The sequence below is a fragment of the Podarcis filfolensis genome (genome assembly GCF_964270895.1).
Source record: "Podarcis filfolensis genome assembly, chromosome: 17".
In the NCBI taxonomy this organism is placed as follows: Eukaryota; Metazoa; Chordata; class Lepidosauria; order Squamata; family Lacertidae; genus Podarcis; species Podarcis filfolensis.
In genome coordinates this window covers 37,069,861-37,089,713 of record NC_139621.1, presented here as the reverse complement: position 1 = coordinate 37,089,713, position 19,853 = coordinate 37,069,861, and the positions used below count along the sequence as shown (strand labels likewise).

The window sequence follows — 19,853 nt, the reverse complement described above, 5'->3', positions numbered from 1 at the left end:
TCCTCCCTATCTGATTACCTCCTTAATACTCAGACAAACAATATTGCACTAGGGAACATACATATCGTGGGATTTGGTGCTCAGTTCAAAAATACTTTAAAAGGGAGTTTGGGACAAGACCTCTGAGGAATTTTATAGCAAAAAGCTATTTCTGTTTCAAATAAACAGGTTCAATAAGGAATGGGTGTATATAGCATCTTCTACTTCATTTCCTGGAACATCCTGTGAGCTAAACTGACCTGATAATAGCTGCATCTCAGATGATGTTTCTCACCCTGGAGTGGTGCCACCCTAGCATCATATGTCTGACATATCCAGGTAAACAACTTTCCTAGGACCAGTGCTTTTTTCCCTAAAAGAAATGTTTAGGGGTACTCTCATTGAAATAGGTAAAGGTAAAGGGACCCCTAACCATTAGGTCCAGTCGTGGCTGACTCTGGGGTTGTGGCGCTCATCTCGCTTTATTGGCCAAGGGAGCCAGCGTACAGCTTCCGGGTCATGTGGCCAGCATGACTAAGCCGCATCTGGCAAACCAGAGCAGTGCACGGAAACGCCGTTTCCCTTCCCGCCGGAGCGGTACCTATTTATCTACTTGCACTTTGACGTGCTTTCGAACTGCTAGGTTGGCAGGAGCTGGGACCGAGCAACGGGAGCTCACCCTGTCACGGGATTCAAACCGCCAACCTTCTGATCGGCAAGTCCTAGGCTCTGTGGTTTAACCCACAGCGCCACCCGTGTCCCACTCTCATTGAAATACTGCCCCTCAATGAGGCGAAACTTAGACTCACAAAATGTTTAGGGGTATGTGTACCCCTGCATCCCCCCCAGAAAAAACAACCACTGTCTAGGACCAAACACAGGCTGCTTGATTACCCATTTCATGAAATGCAGACAGGAAGAGGAAGTGGAACCAAAGGACCTTTGCGAACCAGCCAACGCTGTTTCCACTTCCCCATCTCCAAATCCCTCCATAAGGCTGGGGGGGGGGGGTTATTGGGAGTGAATTGAAGTGGAGGAATGATGGGCAGGGAAAAGGCTGGGCACTTCCTCCCCCCCCCCCCATTGCTTCTCCGCTTCTGATTGTCCCCTTGTGCAGAAGTTCTTTCCTTTTTTTCAAAGGGAATGGGCCAGGAAACTATTAAACATATGCGATTTGCTGTTGGGGTGTTACTGCAAACCAGAAAGGCAAGAGGAAACATTTTGGTGGGATGTGATTTCCTTTTCTCTCTCGTTATTCTCTCTCTGCCTCTTTTGTCATTTAATAAATCTCAAATATTACACGTAAGCTTTATACATAAAGTATATCCCACAAAAATTACAGGTGACATGTTAGACTACGGCAGCAACAGGGGAAACTTAAGGATCAAAAATAGCAAGAACGGGAGATCAATGCAACACTGTGTTATATATGTTAGAATCTTGTATAAGAATGTCTAATTGTATGCATTTAAATAGTCTTAGACTAATAAACATTTGTCCCATTTGACCTTTGCTCCAAGTTTCACGAAATGTTTCTGAACAGCTAATTCTAAAAAATTGATTCTATAATGGCTTTAGCTTTATCCCATATTTAGGGTGGTCTCACATGCACTGTGACCCTAACATCATGAGCATTATAACTTCCAAAGCAGAGTGATATAATCATTTTCTGTGTATGCTCGTGCATTTCATGTGATACTGCAGAGTTTTGTTTATACTATATTCTGTTCATGATATTTATATCCTGCTTACCAACAGCGTTGTTTTTCATCAACACAGTAGAGTTAACGCAGAGAGTTTTAGTAAAAAAAAAAGTCTATTCCTCTTTGTTGCATGCCATGCAATTGTATACACAGTTACTGGAAAGCAAGTCCCACTGGGTCCAGTGAGACCCATTCATAAGTATCTGTACATAACAGTGTATTTTAAAATCCCTGTCTTATACTTGGAGTTTGTCCATATCAGAGTTTACTGCACAAAAACATAGTTTGCATGACATTACCCTCAAACACTGCACATCTTGATGCTCTCCCTCTATAAATTTGAGTTTACCTGATGCAGGAATAATCTGCTAAATTTGGGGAAAACTGGGGGAAATGTGCTCCGCTTGGGACCACAGATTTTGTTTCGCTGTTTCCATGTTGGTGTATCAATGGTAATTTTAGATACTACACTTTCCAAGCCAACTACTTCCTTCAGTGTTTTCATTTCTTTTCTGGCTGTGCTTGTAACTTTCCCCAGTGTACTCCTGAATGGAGTGTACACTTAAAAAAATATTTTTGATGGTTTTGCTTTAATATATAATGTTAATGAATGACAGAAAACTAATAAATTGTGTTTGCCATTCTGCGTCTGAAATAATAGCAATTTAAAAGGCACAGATATGGGCGGCGCTGTGGTGTAAGCCACTGAGCCTTGGGCTTGCTGATTGGAAGGTCGATGGTTCGGATCACCGCGATGGGGTGAGCTCCCGTTGTTCGATCCCAGCTCCTGCCAACCTAGCAGTTTGAAAGCACACCAGTGCATGTAGATAAATAGGTACCGCTCCGGCGGGAAGGTAAATGGCGTTTCCATGCACCGCTCTGGTTTCACCAGAAACGGCTTAGTCATGCTGGCCACATGACCCGGAAAAACTGTCGGCAGACAAACGTTGGCTCCCTCGGCCAGTAAAGCGAGATAAGCGCCACAACCCCAGAGTCGTTCGCGACTGGACTTAACTGTCAGGGGTCCTTTACCTTTACCTTTTAAAAAGGTCTAAGTCATAAGCTGATTTGCAACAGGCTTAAGGCAGACACAAGAGCACATTTCTTTACAAAATAGATAATTGACTTAATTTACTGCCATGGGATGTGGTGATGACGGCAGCTGATGTAGACAACATTAAACCAGCTTTCACCAAACTGGAGTGCTTCAGATGTTGTTGGACTCCACCTCCCATCAGCCCTGACCATTACCCATGCTGGTTAGGGCTGAAGTGTTTGTAATCCAAAACATCTGAAGGGCACCAAATTGGGGAAGACTGCTTTTAAGCAAATAGACAAATTCATGGTAGACAGTCCTATCAATATCTATGAGCCATTATACCTAAATGGACTTCTTCTATGGAAGCAGTGTTGGGAACAGACAGGGCTGGGCATCACTCTGCATTGCTTTTGAGAACCTGATAGTATCCAGCTTATGTTGGGAACAGAAAGTGAGGTCAGACATGTACATAGCCTAGTCCTTCAGAGCAGTTCTTATGATGGTATCAATAAAGGTGCCAAAAAAAGGTAGGTTCTTAAAAGGCTTCTACATTTGTCCTTCATGCTCTATAGTAATAATAATAATAATAATAATTTATTATTTGTACCCCGCCCATCTGGCTGGGTTTCCCCAGCCACTCTGGGCGGCTTCCAACAAAGATGAAAGATACACTAAAATGTCACATATTAAAAACTTCCCTGAACAGGGCTGCCTTCAGATGTCTTCTGAATGTCAGGTAGATGTTTATCGCTTTGATATCTGATGGGAGGGCGTTTCACAGGGCGGGCGCCACTACCAAGAAGGCCCTCTGCCTGGTTCCCTGTAACTTGGCCTCTCGCAGTGAGGGAACCGCCAGAAGGCCCTCGGAGCTGGACCTCAGTGTCCGGGCAGAACGATGGGGGAGGAGACGCTCCTTCAGATATACTGGACTGAGGCCGTTTAGGGCTTTAAAGGTCAGCAGCAACACTTTGAATTGTGCTCGGAAACGTACTGGGAGCCAATGTAGGTCTTTCAAGACCGGTGTTATATGGTCTCGGCAGCCTCTCCCAGTCACCAGTCTAGCTGCCGCATTCTGGATTAGTTGTAGTTTCCGGGTCACCTTCAAAGGTAGCCCCACGTAGAGTGCATTGCAGTAGTCCAAGCGGGAGATAACCAGAGCATGCACCACTCTGGCGAGACAGTCTGCAGGCAGATAGGGTCTCAGCCTACGTACCAGATAGAGCTGGTAAACAGCTGCCCTGGATACAGATTTGACCTGTGCCTCCATGGACAGCTGTGAGTCCAAAATGACTCCCAGACTGCGCACCTGGTCCTTCAGGGGCACAGTTACCCCATTCAGGACCAGGGAATCCTCCACACCTGCCCGCCTCCTGTCCCCCAGAAACAGTACTTCTGTCTTGTCAGGATTCAACCTCAATCTGTTAGCCGCCATCCTCCAACCGCTTCCAGACACTCACACAGGACCTTCACCACCTTCACTGGTTCTGATTTAAAAGAGAGGTAGAGCTGGGTATCATCCGCATACTGATGAACACCCAGCCCAAACCTCCTGATGATCTCTCCCAGTGGCTGCATGTAAATGTTGAAAAGCATGGGGGAGAGGACAGAACCCTGAGGCACCCCACAAGTGAGAGCACAGGGGTCTGAACACTCATCCCCCACCACCACTTTCTGAAAATGGCCCAGGAGGAAGGAGCGGAACCACTGTTTGACAGTGCTCCCAGCCCCTCAAGACGGTCCAGAAGGATGTTATGGTTGATGGTATCAAACGCCGCTGAGAGATCCAGCAAAACTAGGAAACAGCTCTCACCTTTGTCCCTAGCCCGCCGGAGATCATCAACCAGTGCGACCAAGGCAGTTTCAGTCCCATGATGAGGCCTGAATCCCGACTGGAAGGGATCCAAATGAGTGAGAATATAACAATTATATTCTCAAAATAATGAATGTTTTAATTCCTCACCGCCCCAAAAAGTGTTCAGTGTCTGAACAAAGCCTACACACATACCATTTTACATGTCAGACCTCTTTCTGTGTGATTGGGAAGCCTGCTTTTCCATCCAGCTCTGGATAACTATCAACCATGTCTACCTCTCTCATTCCAGAAATGAGAGCCAGGATATGGGGCTGCATTGCTTTGAAGCCCAGTTCAAATTAATTTCCAGCATCACCTGCTCTTGAAAGCACTAGGTGTAAACAGTGATAACAGTGGATTATATTTATTCATTACAGGTGAACAAGCCAATCCTCCTTGGGTATTGCAACTTGTACTGCATCCTATACCTTGTGTAGGTTTACAATAGAGTAAAAGATCTCTTACAGGTATGATCCCTATTCATTAGATGATCTCCTCCGCATTTGCATTATTACATGTGCTGGAAGAAGTGAAGAAGTGCCTGCTGGTGCCATCCCTGAACTAACATGTTCCACTTGCCCCATATGTTCAGAATGATGTATGCAAAGGGAAGCCTATGTGTGTACAGTTGAACATATGTATCTTCCATGCAGTTGGGAACTCTGATAATGCAGCACTCCAAATAGCACGGACCTAATTCTACCCATGTAGGCTCCCTTCTGCAGACACTTCACCTGATGCATCAAGCTCAAAGACCAGACATACAGCATCTCACGCAGGGTTAGAGGTATGACTCTACCACCTCCTTAACATGTTCGTGCACCCATGGGGGAGGGCTATTGTCTATTGATGATAAGCATGCCCAATACTTTTCATTCCCTTCATTTAAATGCAAGCATCATGCTATTCTCTTTGTTCAGAAATGAGACTGTAAGGGCATCATGCGAAATCCTTCTCATTTTTAGATGTGATTAAGAAAAGCCTAAGTAAAGGTAAAGGGACACCTGACCATTAGGTGCAGTCGTGACCGACTCTGGGGTTGCAGCACTCATCTGACTTTATTGGCCGAGGGAGCCGGCGTTTGTCCGCAGACAGCTTTCGGGTCATGTGGCCAGCATGACTAAGCCGCTTCTGGCGAACCAGAGCAGCACATGGAAATGCCGTTTACCTTCCCGCTGGAGGGGTACCTATTTATCTACTTGCACTTTGTGCTTTCAAACTGCTAGGCTGGCAGGAGCTGGGACCGAGCAATGGGAGCTCATCCCGTCGCGGAGATTCGAACCGCCGACCTTCTCATCGGCAAGTCCTAGGCTCTGCGGTTTAACCCACAGAGCCACCTGTGTACCTAGATGCTTATTGCCGTGGTGAAGCTCTCCACAGGCCAGAAAGAAATTTGCCCAATCCCAATGATCAGGGACACCCACCCCCCAAAAAAGAAAAATTGCTGGGGTTCAGGGTCTGTCCCAACTCTATTATCAAGGGGGAAAGATAATGGAACAGGTAGAGATAAATGATATTTTGTAAGTTTATTTAATCCAAACTAAGATAGAACAGGAGTCATCTCAGATATTAACCCATTTCATGTTTATAGCACTGAGAGTGAGTAGTATTCTCCACTTCAGACGCACAAGCCAGGTGACAGGTTTCATCTCTTTCTTTTGTATAGGAAATGAGACTAGGAAGCTGCTATGAGGAACCAAACATTTGTGGCTGAATTCCTCCTTCTTGGTCTCTCTAAGAGCTTGAAGATCCGTCTTTTGTTGTTTGGGCTTTTTTCTGTGACCTACACCATCACTCTGGTGGGCAACTCAATCATACTGATGCTCATCTGGCTGGACCCCCGACTCCACACGCCCATGTACTTCTTCCTGAGCCACCTTGCCTTTGTGGACATCTGCTATACATCCAGCACAGTCCCCCAGATGTTGGTGAACCTCCAGAGCCCAAGACAAACCATCTCGTTGGTTGGCTGTGCCGTTCAGATGCACATTTTTCTGACCCTGGCTATTACTGAGTGCATCCTCCTGGCAGTGATGGCGTATGATAGGTATGTGGCAATATGCCACCCACTGCACTACACGTTCCTCATGAACAAGAGAGTATGCATGAAGCTAGCCGTGGCAACCTGGATGAGTGGCCTTTTATTGCCAGTGGCACACACAGTCCTCACCTGGCGGTTGCCATTCTGTGGTCCCAATCTGATTGATCACTTTTTCTGTGAAATGCCAGCATTGCTGAAGTTGGCATGTGCTGATACCAAGATTGTTGAAAAGGTCACTTCGGTGGGATGCATCTTCACCTTGCTTATCCCCATCTCTTTTATCTTGATGACTTACACCCGCATCCTGGCTTCTGTCTTGAAAATCCAATCTGCCCTAGGCCAGCACAAAGCATTCTCTACTTGTGTCTCTCACATATCAGTGGTGGTGCTTTTCTATGGCAGCGCCATATTTATGTATATGAGGCCAGAGTCTAGTCACTCCGCAGATTTGGACAAAATAGTCTCTCTCTTCTATAGCATATTCACCCCCATGTTCAATCCCATGATATACAGCCTGAGGAACAAAGACATGAAAGGGGCCTTGGTCAAAATTCTGTCACAGCACAAGCTTTGCTGATTGAGAAATTGATTCCAGAGTGGGCTACTTTTTTTAAGTTCATGCTTTTGTATGCTATTGTAACAAATATACCGTATTTTTTGCACCATAACACTCACTTTTTTCCTCCTAGAAAGTAAGGGGAAATGTCTGTGCGTGTTATGGAGCGAATGCCTACGGGTGGCGGGGGGGATCTGCTGCAGTCATGAGCAGAGGATCCATGGTTCCCCTTCCTTCCCTCCTCCGTGGCTCGCTTTGAAACAGCAAAGCGGGAGAAGAGCCGCTGAGTGGGGAGGAGAGAGGGACAGAGAGCCTGCTTCTTTAAAGGAGCAAAGCGGGAGAGGAGTGTAAGCGGCTCCTGTCCGGTTGGTTCCTTTAAAGCAAGCAGGCTCTCTGTCCCTCTCTCCTCCCCACTCAGCTCACTACATAGCAGCAAAGTTTTTCAGCTCGCTAAGCTGGGGAGGAGGGAGAAAAGCAGAGCCTGCTTGCTTAAAAGGAGCAAAGCGGGAGAGGAGAGGAGCCTTCTCCTCTTATACTCCTCTTCTGCATTATTAGCAGCATCCTTCTCTACACACCCCATGTGTGTTCCTTCTCCCCTTAAACCCCTCTTCTGCATTATTAGCAGCATCCTTCTCCAAACACCCCACGCATGCTCCTTGTCCCTTGAGTGCTTTTCCTTCCCTCCCCACTTAAAACGTGGTTACAAAGCATAGATCCACATGGATCCTCAGGATTTTTGCATTGGGCTACTCCAAACTCACTGTCAGATCACAGGTGTGTGGCCACAGCATGAACCACAAAAATCATACATCCACTGTTTCGTTTAGAATATTTTTTCTCTTGTTTTCCTCCTCTAAAAACTACGTGCGTGTTATGGTCTGGTGCGTGTTATAGAGCGAAAAATACGGTAAGTTGCTACAAAAGTAGATGTACTTTGCCATAATGTTATTTCTGCTACGGTTGTCAAGCAATTAAAGAAAATCTTGCATCAAGAGGTTTCATTTTATCTCTCTGGACTGCACTGCAACATTAAAAAAAAAATAATCAAGATTTTAGTGAATTTGTTTAAACCTAGCTAAAAGGGGGGGGGAACAAATAATAATAATAATGATAATAATAATAATAATAATAATAATAATAATAATAATAATAATAATAAAAAACATGTCACACCCTGGAAAGACAAAAGTACAAAGATACAGCATAGCTTAAAAGGGATGGTAAAGTATTAACTCATACAAAAATTCCCTTTAGAAATCATAAAGATATATAAAAACAAAAGTATTATCCACCTGTGAGTTCCATCACTATTGGGAATAAAGGTTCTATAAAGTCTTAAATTTGTCAGATGTTAGCATATGCTGGTGACACTGAATGACTGTGCACCTCAATATTCATTTAACAAATAAAATTATGCCATATTGGGGGGGGGATTACTCAGTCACTGTTCATTAGATACTTTTAGTTTATGAGAAATCTTTTCAAGGAGGGCAATTTGCCAAAGCCTGCAGTACTAGCAATCCAAATTGTTAAGATCACAAGTCTTCCAGGATTTGGCAATGGAGTCCTGGGCTGTTGTTAAATGATGGGAGTTAAATTATTTACTTTTCAAATCCTCTTCTGCTTCCATATACAGATTCAAAAGAACCAGGTGGAAAAGTGGAGTCACAGCATGTTTAGTTATCAAAGTGATATCAGTGAACAACTTATTCCAAAATTTAGTCACCTTTGAGCAGCCCCACCACATGTGCTTATATGTACCAACTCTGCAATTGACACATCACTTTTATTTTATTTTTACCATACTACACTTTAATTGTCTTAGTAATGCCAGGATGTCTGTGTTATTAGTTTTTGGTTTTGTGAATAGTTAGCGAGACAGTGCACCTTTCACCTCTTTCTGACCTTATCATTTATGCACACCTTCTCCCAATCATAATGTATATGTGCCTGCAACTCAGGACAACACTTTCTGCTGTGACAGATCTGCAGCTCGGGTTTCCGGGATGACTCATCAATTAGCCTAAAGACTGAGATGGAAATATTCAACCTCTCCTGCCACATTTGTCAGAGTGAAACATCCATGTCTAATGCAACCTTCTCTTTGCAAAATCTTTTCAAGCACAACACATACAAACATTACATTTTATGCATATTAAACATATCTTTAACACCCTACCTAAGACCTCATTCTCCTAGGAGGGACTTAGAAACACTTTACAGATTTTATTCTCTCTCAGGTAAGCCCACCATTTTTCTCTCTTGGAAGAAATGTAGATTTAAGAGCAAGGGTCATTGCTGGCTTCCAGTTCCAAAAACTCCAAATAGTGTATCTCCCCAGCTGGAAGACTCGTGCAGCCTACTTTCTTTCATTAACACAAAGATTGCATGTTTTGCTACTGAGATGCTTTCAGTTCAATTAAACTCAGTGGGATATACTTCAGAGTGAACATGTTTAAGGGCAGTTTGTTACTGGTGAAAACTGCAATACAGTTGTAGCACCTTGTAGTAACAGAGCAATCCTATACGTGTCTATTCAGAGGTAAGGTATACTGAATTTAATGAGATTTACTCCCACAGCTGGATCCTCAGGCACTCAATTATTAAAATAATAATAAAAAAAATTCTTTCCAGTAGCACCTTAAAGACCAACTAAGTTAGTTCTTGGTATGAGCTTTCGTGTGCATGCACACTTCTTCAGATACACTGAAACAGAAGTTGCCAGATCCTTCTATATAGTGAGAAGGTGGGGAGGGGTATTACTCAGAAGGGTGGTGGGAATGGGTGATTGGCAGATAGCTGTGATGAGCCTGTTGACGACTCTTAACGACTGCAATAGGTCTTACAGGAAAAAGCAAGGGGTGAGAAGGTGAAAAATGGCTTTGTCATGTATAATGAGATAAGAATCCAATGTCTTTGTTCAGACCAGGTCTCTCCATGGTTTTAAGTTTGGTAATGAGTTGCAATTCAGCAGCTTCTCTTTCCAGTCTATTTCTGAAATTCCTTTGTAGTAATACAGCTACTTTGAGATCTTGTATAGAATGTCCTGGGAGATTGAAGTGTTCTCCTACTGGTTTCTCTGTCTTGTGATTCTTGATGTCCGATTTATGTCCGTTTATTCTTTGGCGTAAGGTTTGGCCTGTTTGTCTAATATAGAGAGCTGAAGGACACTGTTGGCATTTGATGGCATATACAAAGTTGGCATGAACATTGTATATGCCATCAAATGCCAACAGTGTCCTTCAGCTCTCTATATTGCAGTCGTTAAGAGCTCATACCAAGAACTAACTTAGTTGGTCTTTAAGGTGCTACTGGAAGGGAATTTTTTTTTTTTGTTTGTTTTGACTATGGCAGACCAACACGGCTACCTATCTGTAACTAAAGCCATTTTTCACCAGAAGGATCTGGCAACTTCTGTTTCAGTGTATCTGAAGAAGTGTGCATGCACACGAAAGCTCATACCAAGAACTAACTTAGTTGGTCTTTAAGGTGCTACCGGAAAGAAAAAAAATTTTTTTGACTATGGCAGACCAACACGGCTACCTATCTGTAATTAAAATAATAGTATTGTTATAGACTGGGGGGACCCCCTAAACCCTAGAAATTAATAAACAGTAGGATTTTGATTATTTGGGGTGTGAAGGAGGAAATATAAGCTGTAGGGGAATTCCTGGATTAGCCTATGCAAAATGACCTGGCCAAGCTAGAGCCGTTAAGAAACAATTGAGGGCCATTGGCAATGCAAGGGAATTGTCTTTCCCCTCCCTGTCCTTGTTAGGATATTTCCGTTCCACCTTAAAAGGGAGCAGGTTGTTGTGTCACAGCCTGCGTATTTCCTGTTCATAGGAAGTTTATGCTTTTGTATTTGCTTTCGTTTCTCTCTCTGTGTCTCGGACTTGCAGACAGGCAGTCATGTTTTTTCTTTGTTCTGACCAACACTGAATAAAGTGGTAAATATGCTCTCCTGAGTGCATCTTTCGCTGTGCGAACTCTGCTGATAGAGCGTGCACCAGCTCTGGAATGTGGCAAGCTATTTCTGAAGCTCGTGTCGCTAATTGACTGATACTGTATCTACGGGGGATCAATGGATCGTCTGGAATCGACGTGGGATCATGATGGCCTTTGTCTCCCTGGCAGTATCCCAAAAACAGGTTTCGGGCCCAGATTCACGGCACTTACAGGAGAGTAAGACTGCGACAGACTGCTGTAAGGTATGTGGGGGAAAAGCGAAAGTAAGGCTTTTCTATTGCCGCGGCAAAGACTTTGAACTCCGGCTGACTAATTGGCCTGGGAGCTGTGCCAGAGGCTTCATGATTTATGGGTGCCAAGATTAGGAGTCTCTGAAGTGAAAAAGACTCAAGGCTCAAGTAAAATCCTGGAATGGAGTTTTTTCAAGCCTCAGATGATGGCTCTGAGTGCCCAAAGTTAAATCGGCACAATTATGAGACCTGGGCAGTGTGGTGTGAGAGCTTGCTTCGTCAGTTTGGAGTGTGGCATACTGTGTGTGAAGCCCCTCCAGTTCCTCTGACAGATAGATGGAAGGCCCAAGATTCAAGGGCCATAGACGTAATAGTCTTGTCCGTCTCTCTGGAGGACATTGCAACGCTGGCTGGCAACACCACAGCACTTCAGATGTGGAATGCTTTGAAAGCAGCCCATCTGCCGGTCATCCCAGCCCAGAGTTTGACTGCATCGGAGGTCCTGGCTGTTTCCCAGAATGAGAGTGTTTGCAGGGATGCTGAGGGCACCGGTTGCAAGCTGCAGGGGGAGCTGACTGTGATGTCATCCCAGGCAGCATTCCAGCCTCCAGGGGGAGCCAAGGAGTTGGCAGCTGAGAGTTCTGTTTCTCATGAGAACCAAGGTCATCGTCTTTGCAGAGGCCGGAAGGCTAGAAGTAAACAGAGACAGATGCCTGCAGATGGCCAGAAGCAGAGGGGGTGTGTGGAAAGCCCAAGCCAGGGAAAAACAAGGTTTTGTTTGCTGGCACTGCTTCTCCAAAAGCCGAAGGCAAGTTTGATGGCCAGGAGCAGGGGGGCAAGCAGCAAAAGCCCACGCCAGTGGAAAACAAGGCTATGTTTGCTGGCAATGCTTCACTAAAGGCCAAAGGCAAGTTTGATGGCCAGGAGCAGGGGGGCAAGCTGCAAAAGCCCACACCGGTGGAAAACAAGGTTTTGCTTGCTGGAAAAGCTGCTCCAAAGGCCAAGGCCAGATTTGTTATTGACTCTGGTGCTACCCGCCATTTGGCCAAAGATAAACATCTTTTTATCTCCTTCACGCCTCAAGATGGTGAGATCCACCAGGCTGATGGAAAGACGTTGAGAATTGCAGGAGTCGGGACTGTGAAACTGGCAAGTCTGCACACAACCATCAAATATGTACTTTATGTTCCAGGTTCTGCAGACAATTTGCTCAGTGTCCCACAGCTGACTGGGCGTGGCTTTGAGATTTCCTTCAAGAGGAGCGTCTGTGTCATCAGGAAAGGCAAAGAGGACATTTTGCATGCAAAGTTTATAGATGGTTTGTTCTGTATAACTTTTGATGACAATGGTGCTGCTGTGTCTAATGTTGATTCTTGTTGTATTGCACAAACTAACAAAGTTCTTCATGCAGGGTGTATTCACGAGGCACATCGAAGATTTGCTCACATGTCTTGGCAGGCACTGCCCAAGATGCCTGGATTGGTTCAGGGTTTGAACATCAAGCCCTGTAAGTTTCACATGAAATGTGTATCTTGTGCAGAGAACAAGGTGAAGGTTGCTCCAAAAGGCAAGGAGTCTAGCAGGCAGGCTTCCAAACCCTACCAGCTAGTCCACGCAGACCTGGTTGGTCCACTTGCGCCCTCTGTGGGTGGAGCAAGGTACTTCATGGTTTTAATTGATTCTTTTTCCAGGTACATTCATGTGTTTATGCTCGAGCAGAAATCGCAAGCGTTTCCTAGGTTCAAGGCATTCTGTGCTTGGTTAGAGAATGCTCACAGTAAACGTATCGGCTGTTTGTTTACTGATTGAGGCGGGGAATTCACTTCTCAGCAGTTTGAAGCTTTCCTGACTGAGAAGGGAATCCAGCATGACCTCTCAACGCCTAGATCTCCATGGATGAATGGACTTGCAGAGCGAGCAAACCAGGGGTGTTGGAAGGTTGCCAAGATAACTGTGTGTTTGAGGTGACAGGAAAAGGGAGTCTGGTAGCAAGGGGTTCTGTGATGAAAAAGGAGGAAGAGAGACTGGGATCCATCTTGGGCAGGCTGGCTGAAGGCTGGCCTGAGAGAGATGCCTTTGACTCCAGGGCTTCACTGCTGTGAGGGAAAAGTCCCTCTTGAAATGACCATGCTGTAAGATCTGTACTCCCTCCGTGCAGACCAAATGTGTAAATAGGTGAATAAACCATATTTTTTAAAGCTACGACAGTCCCGCTGTGTCTCAGTTCTCAAGAAGAACACAGACCCTGGGTGAGTGTCTGGAACCCCATGAATTCTTGCCACCGTTTGGCAGAGAGTGCAGGAGGCACCCCACTTTTCTAACAGTATATACAGTAGCTCAGGACTGAACTGTGGTTCTGACGGCAGACTCTTAATCTCAGAGTCGTGAGTTCAAACCCCATGTTGGGCAAATATTCCTGCATTGAGAGGGTTGGACTAGATGGCCCCCATAGTCCCATGCAATTCTACAATTCTATGATTCTACCTTTCTCCCATGGGACGCGGGTGGCGCTGTGAGTTAAATCACAGAGCCTAGGACTTGCTGATTAGAAGGTTGGCGGTTCGAATCCCCGTGACGGGGTGAGCTCCCGTTGCTCAGTCCCTGCTCCTGCCAACCTAGCAGTTCAAAAGCACGTCAAAGTGCAAGTAGATAAATAGGTACCGCTCCAGCGGGAAGGTAAATGGCGTTTCCGTGCGCTGCTCTGGTTTGCCAGAAGCGGCTTAGTCATGCTGGCCACATGACCCGGAAGCTGTATGCTGGCTCCCTCGGCCAATAAAGCGAGTTGAGCGCCGCAACCCCAGAGTCGGTCACGACTGGACCTAATGGTCAGAGGTCCCTTTACCTTTACCTTTACCTTTCTCCCATAGCTCAAAGACTCCTTGATATTCCATTCAAAATCAACCCAGAGGGAAAGAGCAGTAGAGAACACTAAAGGAATCTATTAGGAAAGGGCTAAGCTCTTCCCATGGGACATAGGTGGTGCTGTGGGTTAAACCACAGAGTCTAGGACTTGCCAATCAGAAGGTCAGCAGTTCGAATCCCCGTGACGGGCTGAGCTCCCGTTGCTCAGTCCCTGCTCCTGCCAACCTAGCAGTTTGAAAGCACACCAGTTCAAGTGGATAAATAGGTACCGCTCCGGTGGGAAGGTAAACGGCGTTTCTGTGCACTGCTCTGATTTGCCAGAACCGGCTTAGTCATGCTGGCCACATGACCCGGAAGCTGTACGCCGGCTCTCTCGGCCAATAAAGCGAGATGAGCGCCGCAACCCCAGAGTCGTCCATGACTGGACCTAATGGTCAGAGGTCCCTTTACCTTTACCTTTTAAGCTCTTCCTACCTACCTAGACTAGACAGCAGAAAATTCATTGAAATATAAAATGTTTCACAAAAGATATATTCTAGCTCCATATTATCTGCAAAAGCTTTCCCCAACTTGTCTTCCAAATGCTTTAGACTACAATTCCCATTCACTCCAGCCAGCATTGCAATGGTCAAGGGAGTTCAAGTTGGAAGCAGCGTATTCATTGAGTTCTTTTTAAGTGGAAATAGAACCTGGATCCTTCTGTACACAAATCATGTCTTCTCCCACTTGAGCTTCGGCACCTCCCCAGATCAACAAAGATTTAAAAGTGGGCAGTGTAACATCTAGTGATGCTTTATTTTTCTGAAGGGAGTAAGAGACTGTGTATGCAGGGAAGACCGAATAATCCTTACAGCAATGCTGAAAATCAACAGATGAGTGAGTTTTAACACTGCTTGTTTGCTAAAACGGTGATTTGTTTATTTGCTAAACCATACAGGTCCTGATTTTCAACCAACATTGTGGCGATCAACTCGAATCACTAACTATAGACTGAATAAGCAGCAATAAAACAATCCAAAACTGGCAACAGATAAGCAAACTCTATGTGCTAAAGGCACATAGCTATTATATAACAATAGCCAGTGCTTTTTTTTATCTAAAAAAAATGTTTAGGGGTACTCTCATTTTCCCCCTACTCATATTGAAATACTGCCCCTCAATGAGGCCAAACTTAGATTCACAAAATGTTTAGGGGTATGTGCACCCGCGTGTCCCCCCAGAAAAAGCACTGACAATAGCTATATTAACAGAGCATGATCAAAATGTATTTTCATGTATATATGCTAGGTTGCAAGCATATATTCACTTCCCTGTTTAAGAGGATCTTCCTTGAACTTAGTGCGACTTACTTTTGAGTATAGAATTGAACAGTAACTCTTCTGAAAGATGTAATATTTTATCTAAAAGATGCATGCCAGATATTTGTTCTCTCTCTTTTTACCAAATATCCCCCCCCCACCCGCACACATTAATCATTGATAGAAAGTAGAAATAACCTATAAAACAGTGGTTCCCATATGCTCTCCCTTCCACGGACCATTTGAAAGTTGCTGAGGATCTTGATGATTTTGTTTTCTGCCGGTTGAAGCACTTGCAATGAGACCAGTGCTAGATGCTGCATGCTATTTAATTGTATTATTTCTTACATTGTATTCTATTGTATTACAATCTGAATTCATGGACTTTTATATAATTCAAACGGTTCTTCACAGACCACTTGAATGAAGCTTGCAGACCACAGTATGGGAACTTCTGCTATGAAGAACATCTCTGGACCAAATCCTTCCATGGTATTAGATGTCCCAATGTCCATAACTCTGATTAGGAGACAGCATCCAAAAGGAGACAAAAGCGGAAGCAATATGGAATGGTAATGCTATTTGTACTTCAACACTTTCTCCAAAGGGCATATTTCATTAACATATTACTGCAGATCAGTGTCTGAGTCTCTAGTCCACTGTATTAGAGTGTTCAGAGTTGAATAGATATCACAATAGCACCCACAGCTAAGGATACAGAGAAGGGCTAAACAGTACAAACTTCAGTAATAAATTCTCTATCTATACAGAAAGAGCAGTGGTTCTCAAGTAGTTCAAATTTGCAGCCATTGCTACTAAACCTACAGATTAATTTATGCATGGTGTCAGAGAAGAAAGTGCTGCTTCACCTCCCTCTTAAAAAGGTCATCCAATTAAACTGAAATACAGGAGAATCAGAAGAAGAAAAGCTATGGATTTAGTGATGTCCCTGGAAACCTAATTGGGAATCAAGATCTACTGAAGTGTGAATGCTGTGAGTCCCACTGTCTTATGTCCAGCTTGTATATATGTGTAAATAAAACAATATTTCCTAAAGTTCCCACAGTTCCCACTTACCTTCATTCTAAGGAAACTGAACTCTCGGTAAGTACTGGAACCCCCAGAGACTAGAGACTGGGGTATGCACAACAATAGAATTATTATTGCCGTTGTTTCTTCTTCTTCTTCTTCTTCTTCTTCTTCTTCTTCTTCTTCTTCTTCTTCTTCTTCTCCTTCTCCTTCTCCTTCTCCTTCTCCTTCTCCTTCTCCTTCTCCTTATTGTTAAAAGAAACTGGACTGTATGGAGGAACAAAAATATTCCGCTTTTTTAGATTTCCAGAAGTTAACATGAATGAAGATTCTGGGAGAAGGGGAGTGATAAATATGAATGGGTGATTAATAGCTCACCCTAGAGGTTGGGGTTCTAGCCTAGACTTCTCCCTGACATGCAAGTTTTATTTGTGTGGGAATTTATTTACTAAAAAAATAAATAAATACTATAGAGGAGCATTCAGTTATGCAAGCCCTCACCTGCTGTCTAAAATGCTACAGGTCAAACACAAGTTTACCAGCTCACTGAGAATGCATCAGATACATACAGGGGAGGATTAGGGGTGTGCTATGGGTCCCATCCTAGCAAGGGGGGGGGGGCTGTGGGAGGAGTGGAAGAGTAAGGTAACTCCATCAAGGTTTGAAAGCTAGAAGAGCAAATGGAATGGAAGGGGACACCAGTGTCTCAGAAATCAGGATTTGTGTGTGTGTTGCCCTCCAAACATTTTAACAAAGCGTTTATTTAGGAGGCATGTGAAATGGATTTTAGTTGTAAGCCACACCTCTAGTGCATACTTAATATATTATTATTATTATCCTTACCCATGCATTCTTAATAGGTTTATTTTCTTCTGCTTCAGGGGTAAGGAAGTTTCTGTTGATTATAAAGGCATCTTCTCCCTTCTTGAGACCATTTATCCCAGTAAATGACGGTGGTGAGATATTCAGCTGCTTCCAGGTGGGTGGATTTCTGATATTTTGGTGGGGCAGTGGTGGTGGTGGGAGGGTTTGGCTTAATATAGATGAGGAGACAAAAGTGGGGTTTCCTTGTCATTTTTAAATGTGATTAAGAAAAGCCTACCCAGATGCTTATTGCCATGGTGAGACTCTCCACAGAAAGAAATTTGCCCACTCCCAGTCATCATGGATGCCACCACACAAAGAAACATTGCTGGGGGGAAACTGTCCCAACTCTATTAACCGCTGACCTTCTCATCGGCAAGTCCTAGGCTCTGCGGTTTAACCCACAGAGCCACCTGTGTACCTAGATGCTTATTGCCGTGGTGAAGCTCTCCACAGGCCAGAAAGAAATTTGCCCAATCACAATGATCAGGAACACCCACCCCCCAAAAAAGAAAAATTGCTGGGGTGCAGGGTCTGTCCCAACTCTATTATCAAGGGGGAAAGATAATGGAACAGGTAGAGATAAATGATATTTTGTAAGTTTATTTAATCCAAACTAAGATAGAACAGGAGTCATCTCAGATATTAACCCATTTCATGTTTATAGCACTGAGAGTGAATAGTATTCTCCACTTCAGACACACAAGCCCAGGTGACAGGTTTCATCTCCTTCTTTTGTATAGGAAATGAGACTAGGAAGCTGCTATGAGGAACCAAACATTTGTGGCTGAATTCCTCCTTCTTGGTCTCTCAAAGAGCCTGAAGAGCCGTCTTTTGCTGTTTGGGCTTTTTTCTGTGACCTACACCATCACTCTGGTGGGCAACTCAATCATACTGATGCTCATCTGGCTGGACCCCCGACTCCACACGCCCATGTACTTCTTCCTGAGCCACCTTGCCTTTGTGGACATCTGCTATACATCCAGCACAGTCCCCCAGATGTTGGTGAACCTCCAGAGCCCAAGACAAACCATCTCATTGGCTGGTTGTGCTATACAGATGTATGTCTTCCTGGTCTTGGCCACGACTGAGTGCATCCTCCTGGCAGTGATGGCGTATGATAGGTATGTGGCAATATGCCACCCACTGCACTACACGTTCCTCATGAACAAGAGAGTATGCATGAAGCTAGCCGTGGCAACCTGGATGAATGGCCTTTTATTGCCAGTGGCACACACAGTCCTCACCTGGCGGTTGCCTTTCTGTGGTCCCAATCTGATTGATCACTTCTTCTGTGAAATGCCAGCATTGCTGAAGTTGGCATGTGCTGATACCAAGATTGTTGAAAAGGTCACTTCGGTGGGATGCATCTTCACCTTGCTTATCCCCATCTCCTTTATCTTGATGACTTACACCCGCATCCTTGCTTCCATCTTGAAAATCCAATCTGCCCAAGGACAGCACAAAGCATTCTCTACATGTGTCTCTCACATATCAGTGGTGGTGCTTTTCTATGGCAGCGCCATATTTATGTACATGAGACCGGAGTCCAGCCACTCCCCTGGTCAGGACAAAATGATCTCTCTGTTTTATAGCATTGTCATTCCATTGTTTAATCCAATTATATACAGTCTGAAGAACAGAGATGTGAAAGAGGCTTTGATTAAAATTCTCCGAAGGTGCAGAGGACCTTGTTGATCCTCAGGCAAACATGAGATGCAAACCTAGTGCAAGTAGGAACCTATTTATCTACTTGTATGCCAGTGCAAGTAGATAAATAGGTACCACTGTGGCGGGAAGGTAAACGGCGTTTCCATGCACTCTGGTTTCCGTCAGGTGTTCTGTTGTGCCAGAAGCAGTTTAGTCATGACTCAGAAAGCTGTCTATGGACAAAGGCTGGCTCCCCAGGCCTGAAAGAGAGATGAGCACCGCAACCCCATAGTCGCCACTGACTGGACTTACCAGGTCAGGGTCCCTGACCATTTTTAAACCTTATAGTAATAGTCTAGCAGGTCCACTGTGGTTGACTCTTTCTGGCAGTGTCTCTGTAAGGTTTCAGGCAAGGACTTGTGGGTTTTGGCGTTTGTTTTATTGGTGATGATGGGAATTGAACCTGAGACCTTCCAAGTACAAAGCCTTTTAAAAAAAGGAGAGAAAAAATGTAAAACCTCTGATCGAAGTGCTGATTGTGGCTGATGGTACCACATAAAAAGGCAATTTACAGTCATTTTCTTTTCTTTTCTTCTCTTCTCTTTTCTTTATTTCTTATTTCTTTGCTTTCTTACCTGTCCTTCCCCACAAAGTCCCAATGCGAGTTATGATATACCGTCCACAGGCATAAGCCTATTGTTTGTTTGCATTCTGAGTTTTCACATCAGAGGTTCTTGTTTAAGTAGCGTGTTGTGTCCTAAAGCTGTAGAAGGCGGCTTTT

The 19,853-nt window shown here is 44.4% G+C and overlaps 2 protein-coding genes across 2 annotated transcripts; both read left to right on the top strand.

Annotated features, from left to right (window-relative positions):
- The first annotated feature begins 235 nt into the window (after positions 1-235).
- Positions 236-7,256, top strand: LOC310752845 (olfactory receptor 2A5-like). Its single transcript, XM_083593942.1, has 2 exons — positions 236-318; positions 6,240-7,256. The coding sequence occupies exon 2, from the start codon at positions 6,262-6,264 to the stop codon at positions 7,189-7,191; it is 930 nt and encodes a 309-aa protein (XP_083450068.1). The 5' UTR covers positions 236-318; positions 6,240-6,261; the 3' UTR covers positions 7,192-7,256.
- Positions 7,257-17,467: 10,211 nt separating this feature from the next.
- LOC310752361 (olfactory receptor 2A5-like) lies at positions 17,468-19,120 on the top strand (the record flags this gene model as incomplete). Its single annotated transcript, XM_083592470.1, has 2 exons — positions 17,468-17,514; positions 18,166-19,120. The coding sequence occupies exon 2, from the start codon at positions 18,188-18,190 to the stop codon at positions 19,118-19,120; it is 933 nt and encodes a 310-aa protein (XP_083448596.1). The 5' UTR covers positions 17,468-17,514; positions 18,166-18,187.
- Between the last annotated feature and the right edge of the window lie 733 nt (positions 19,121-19,853).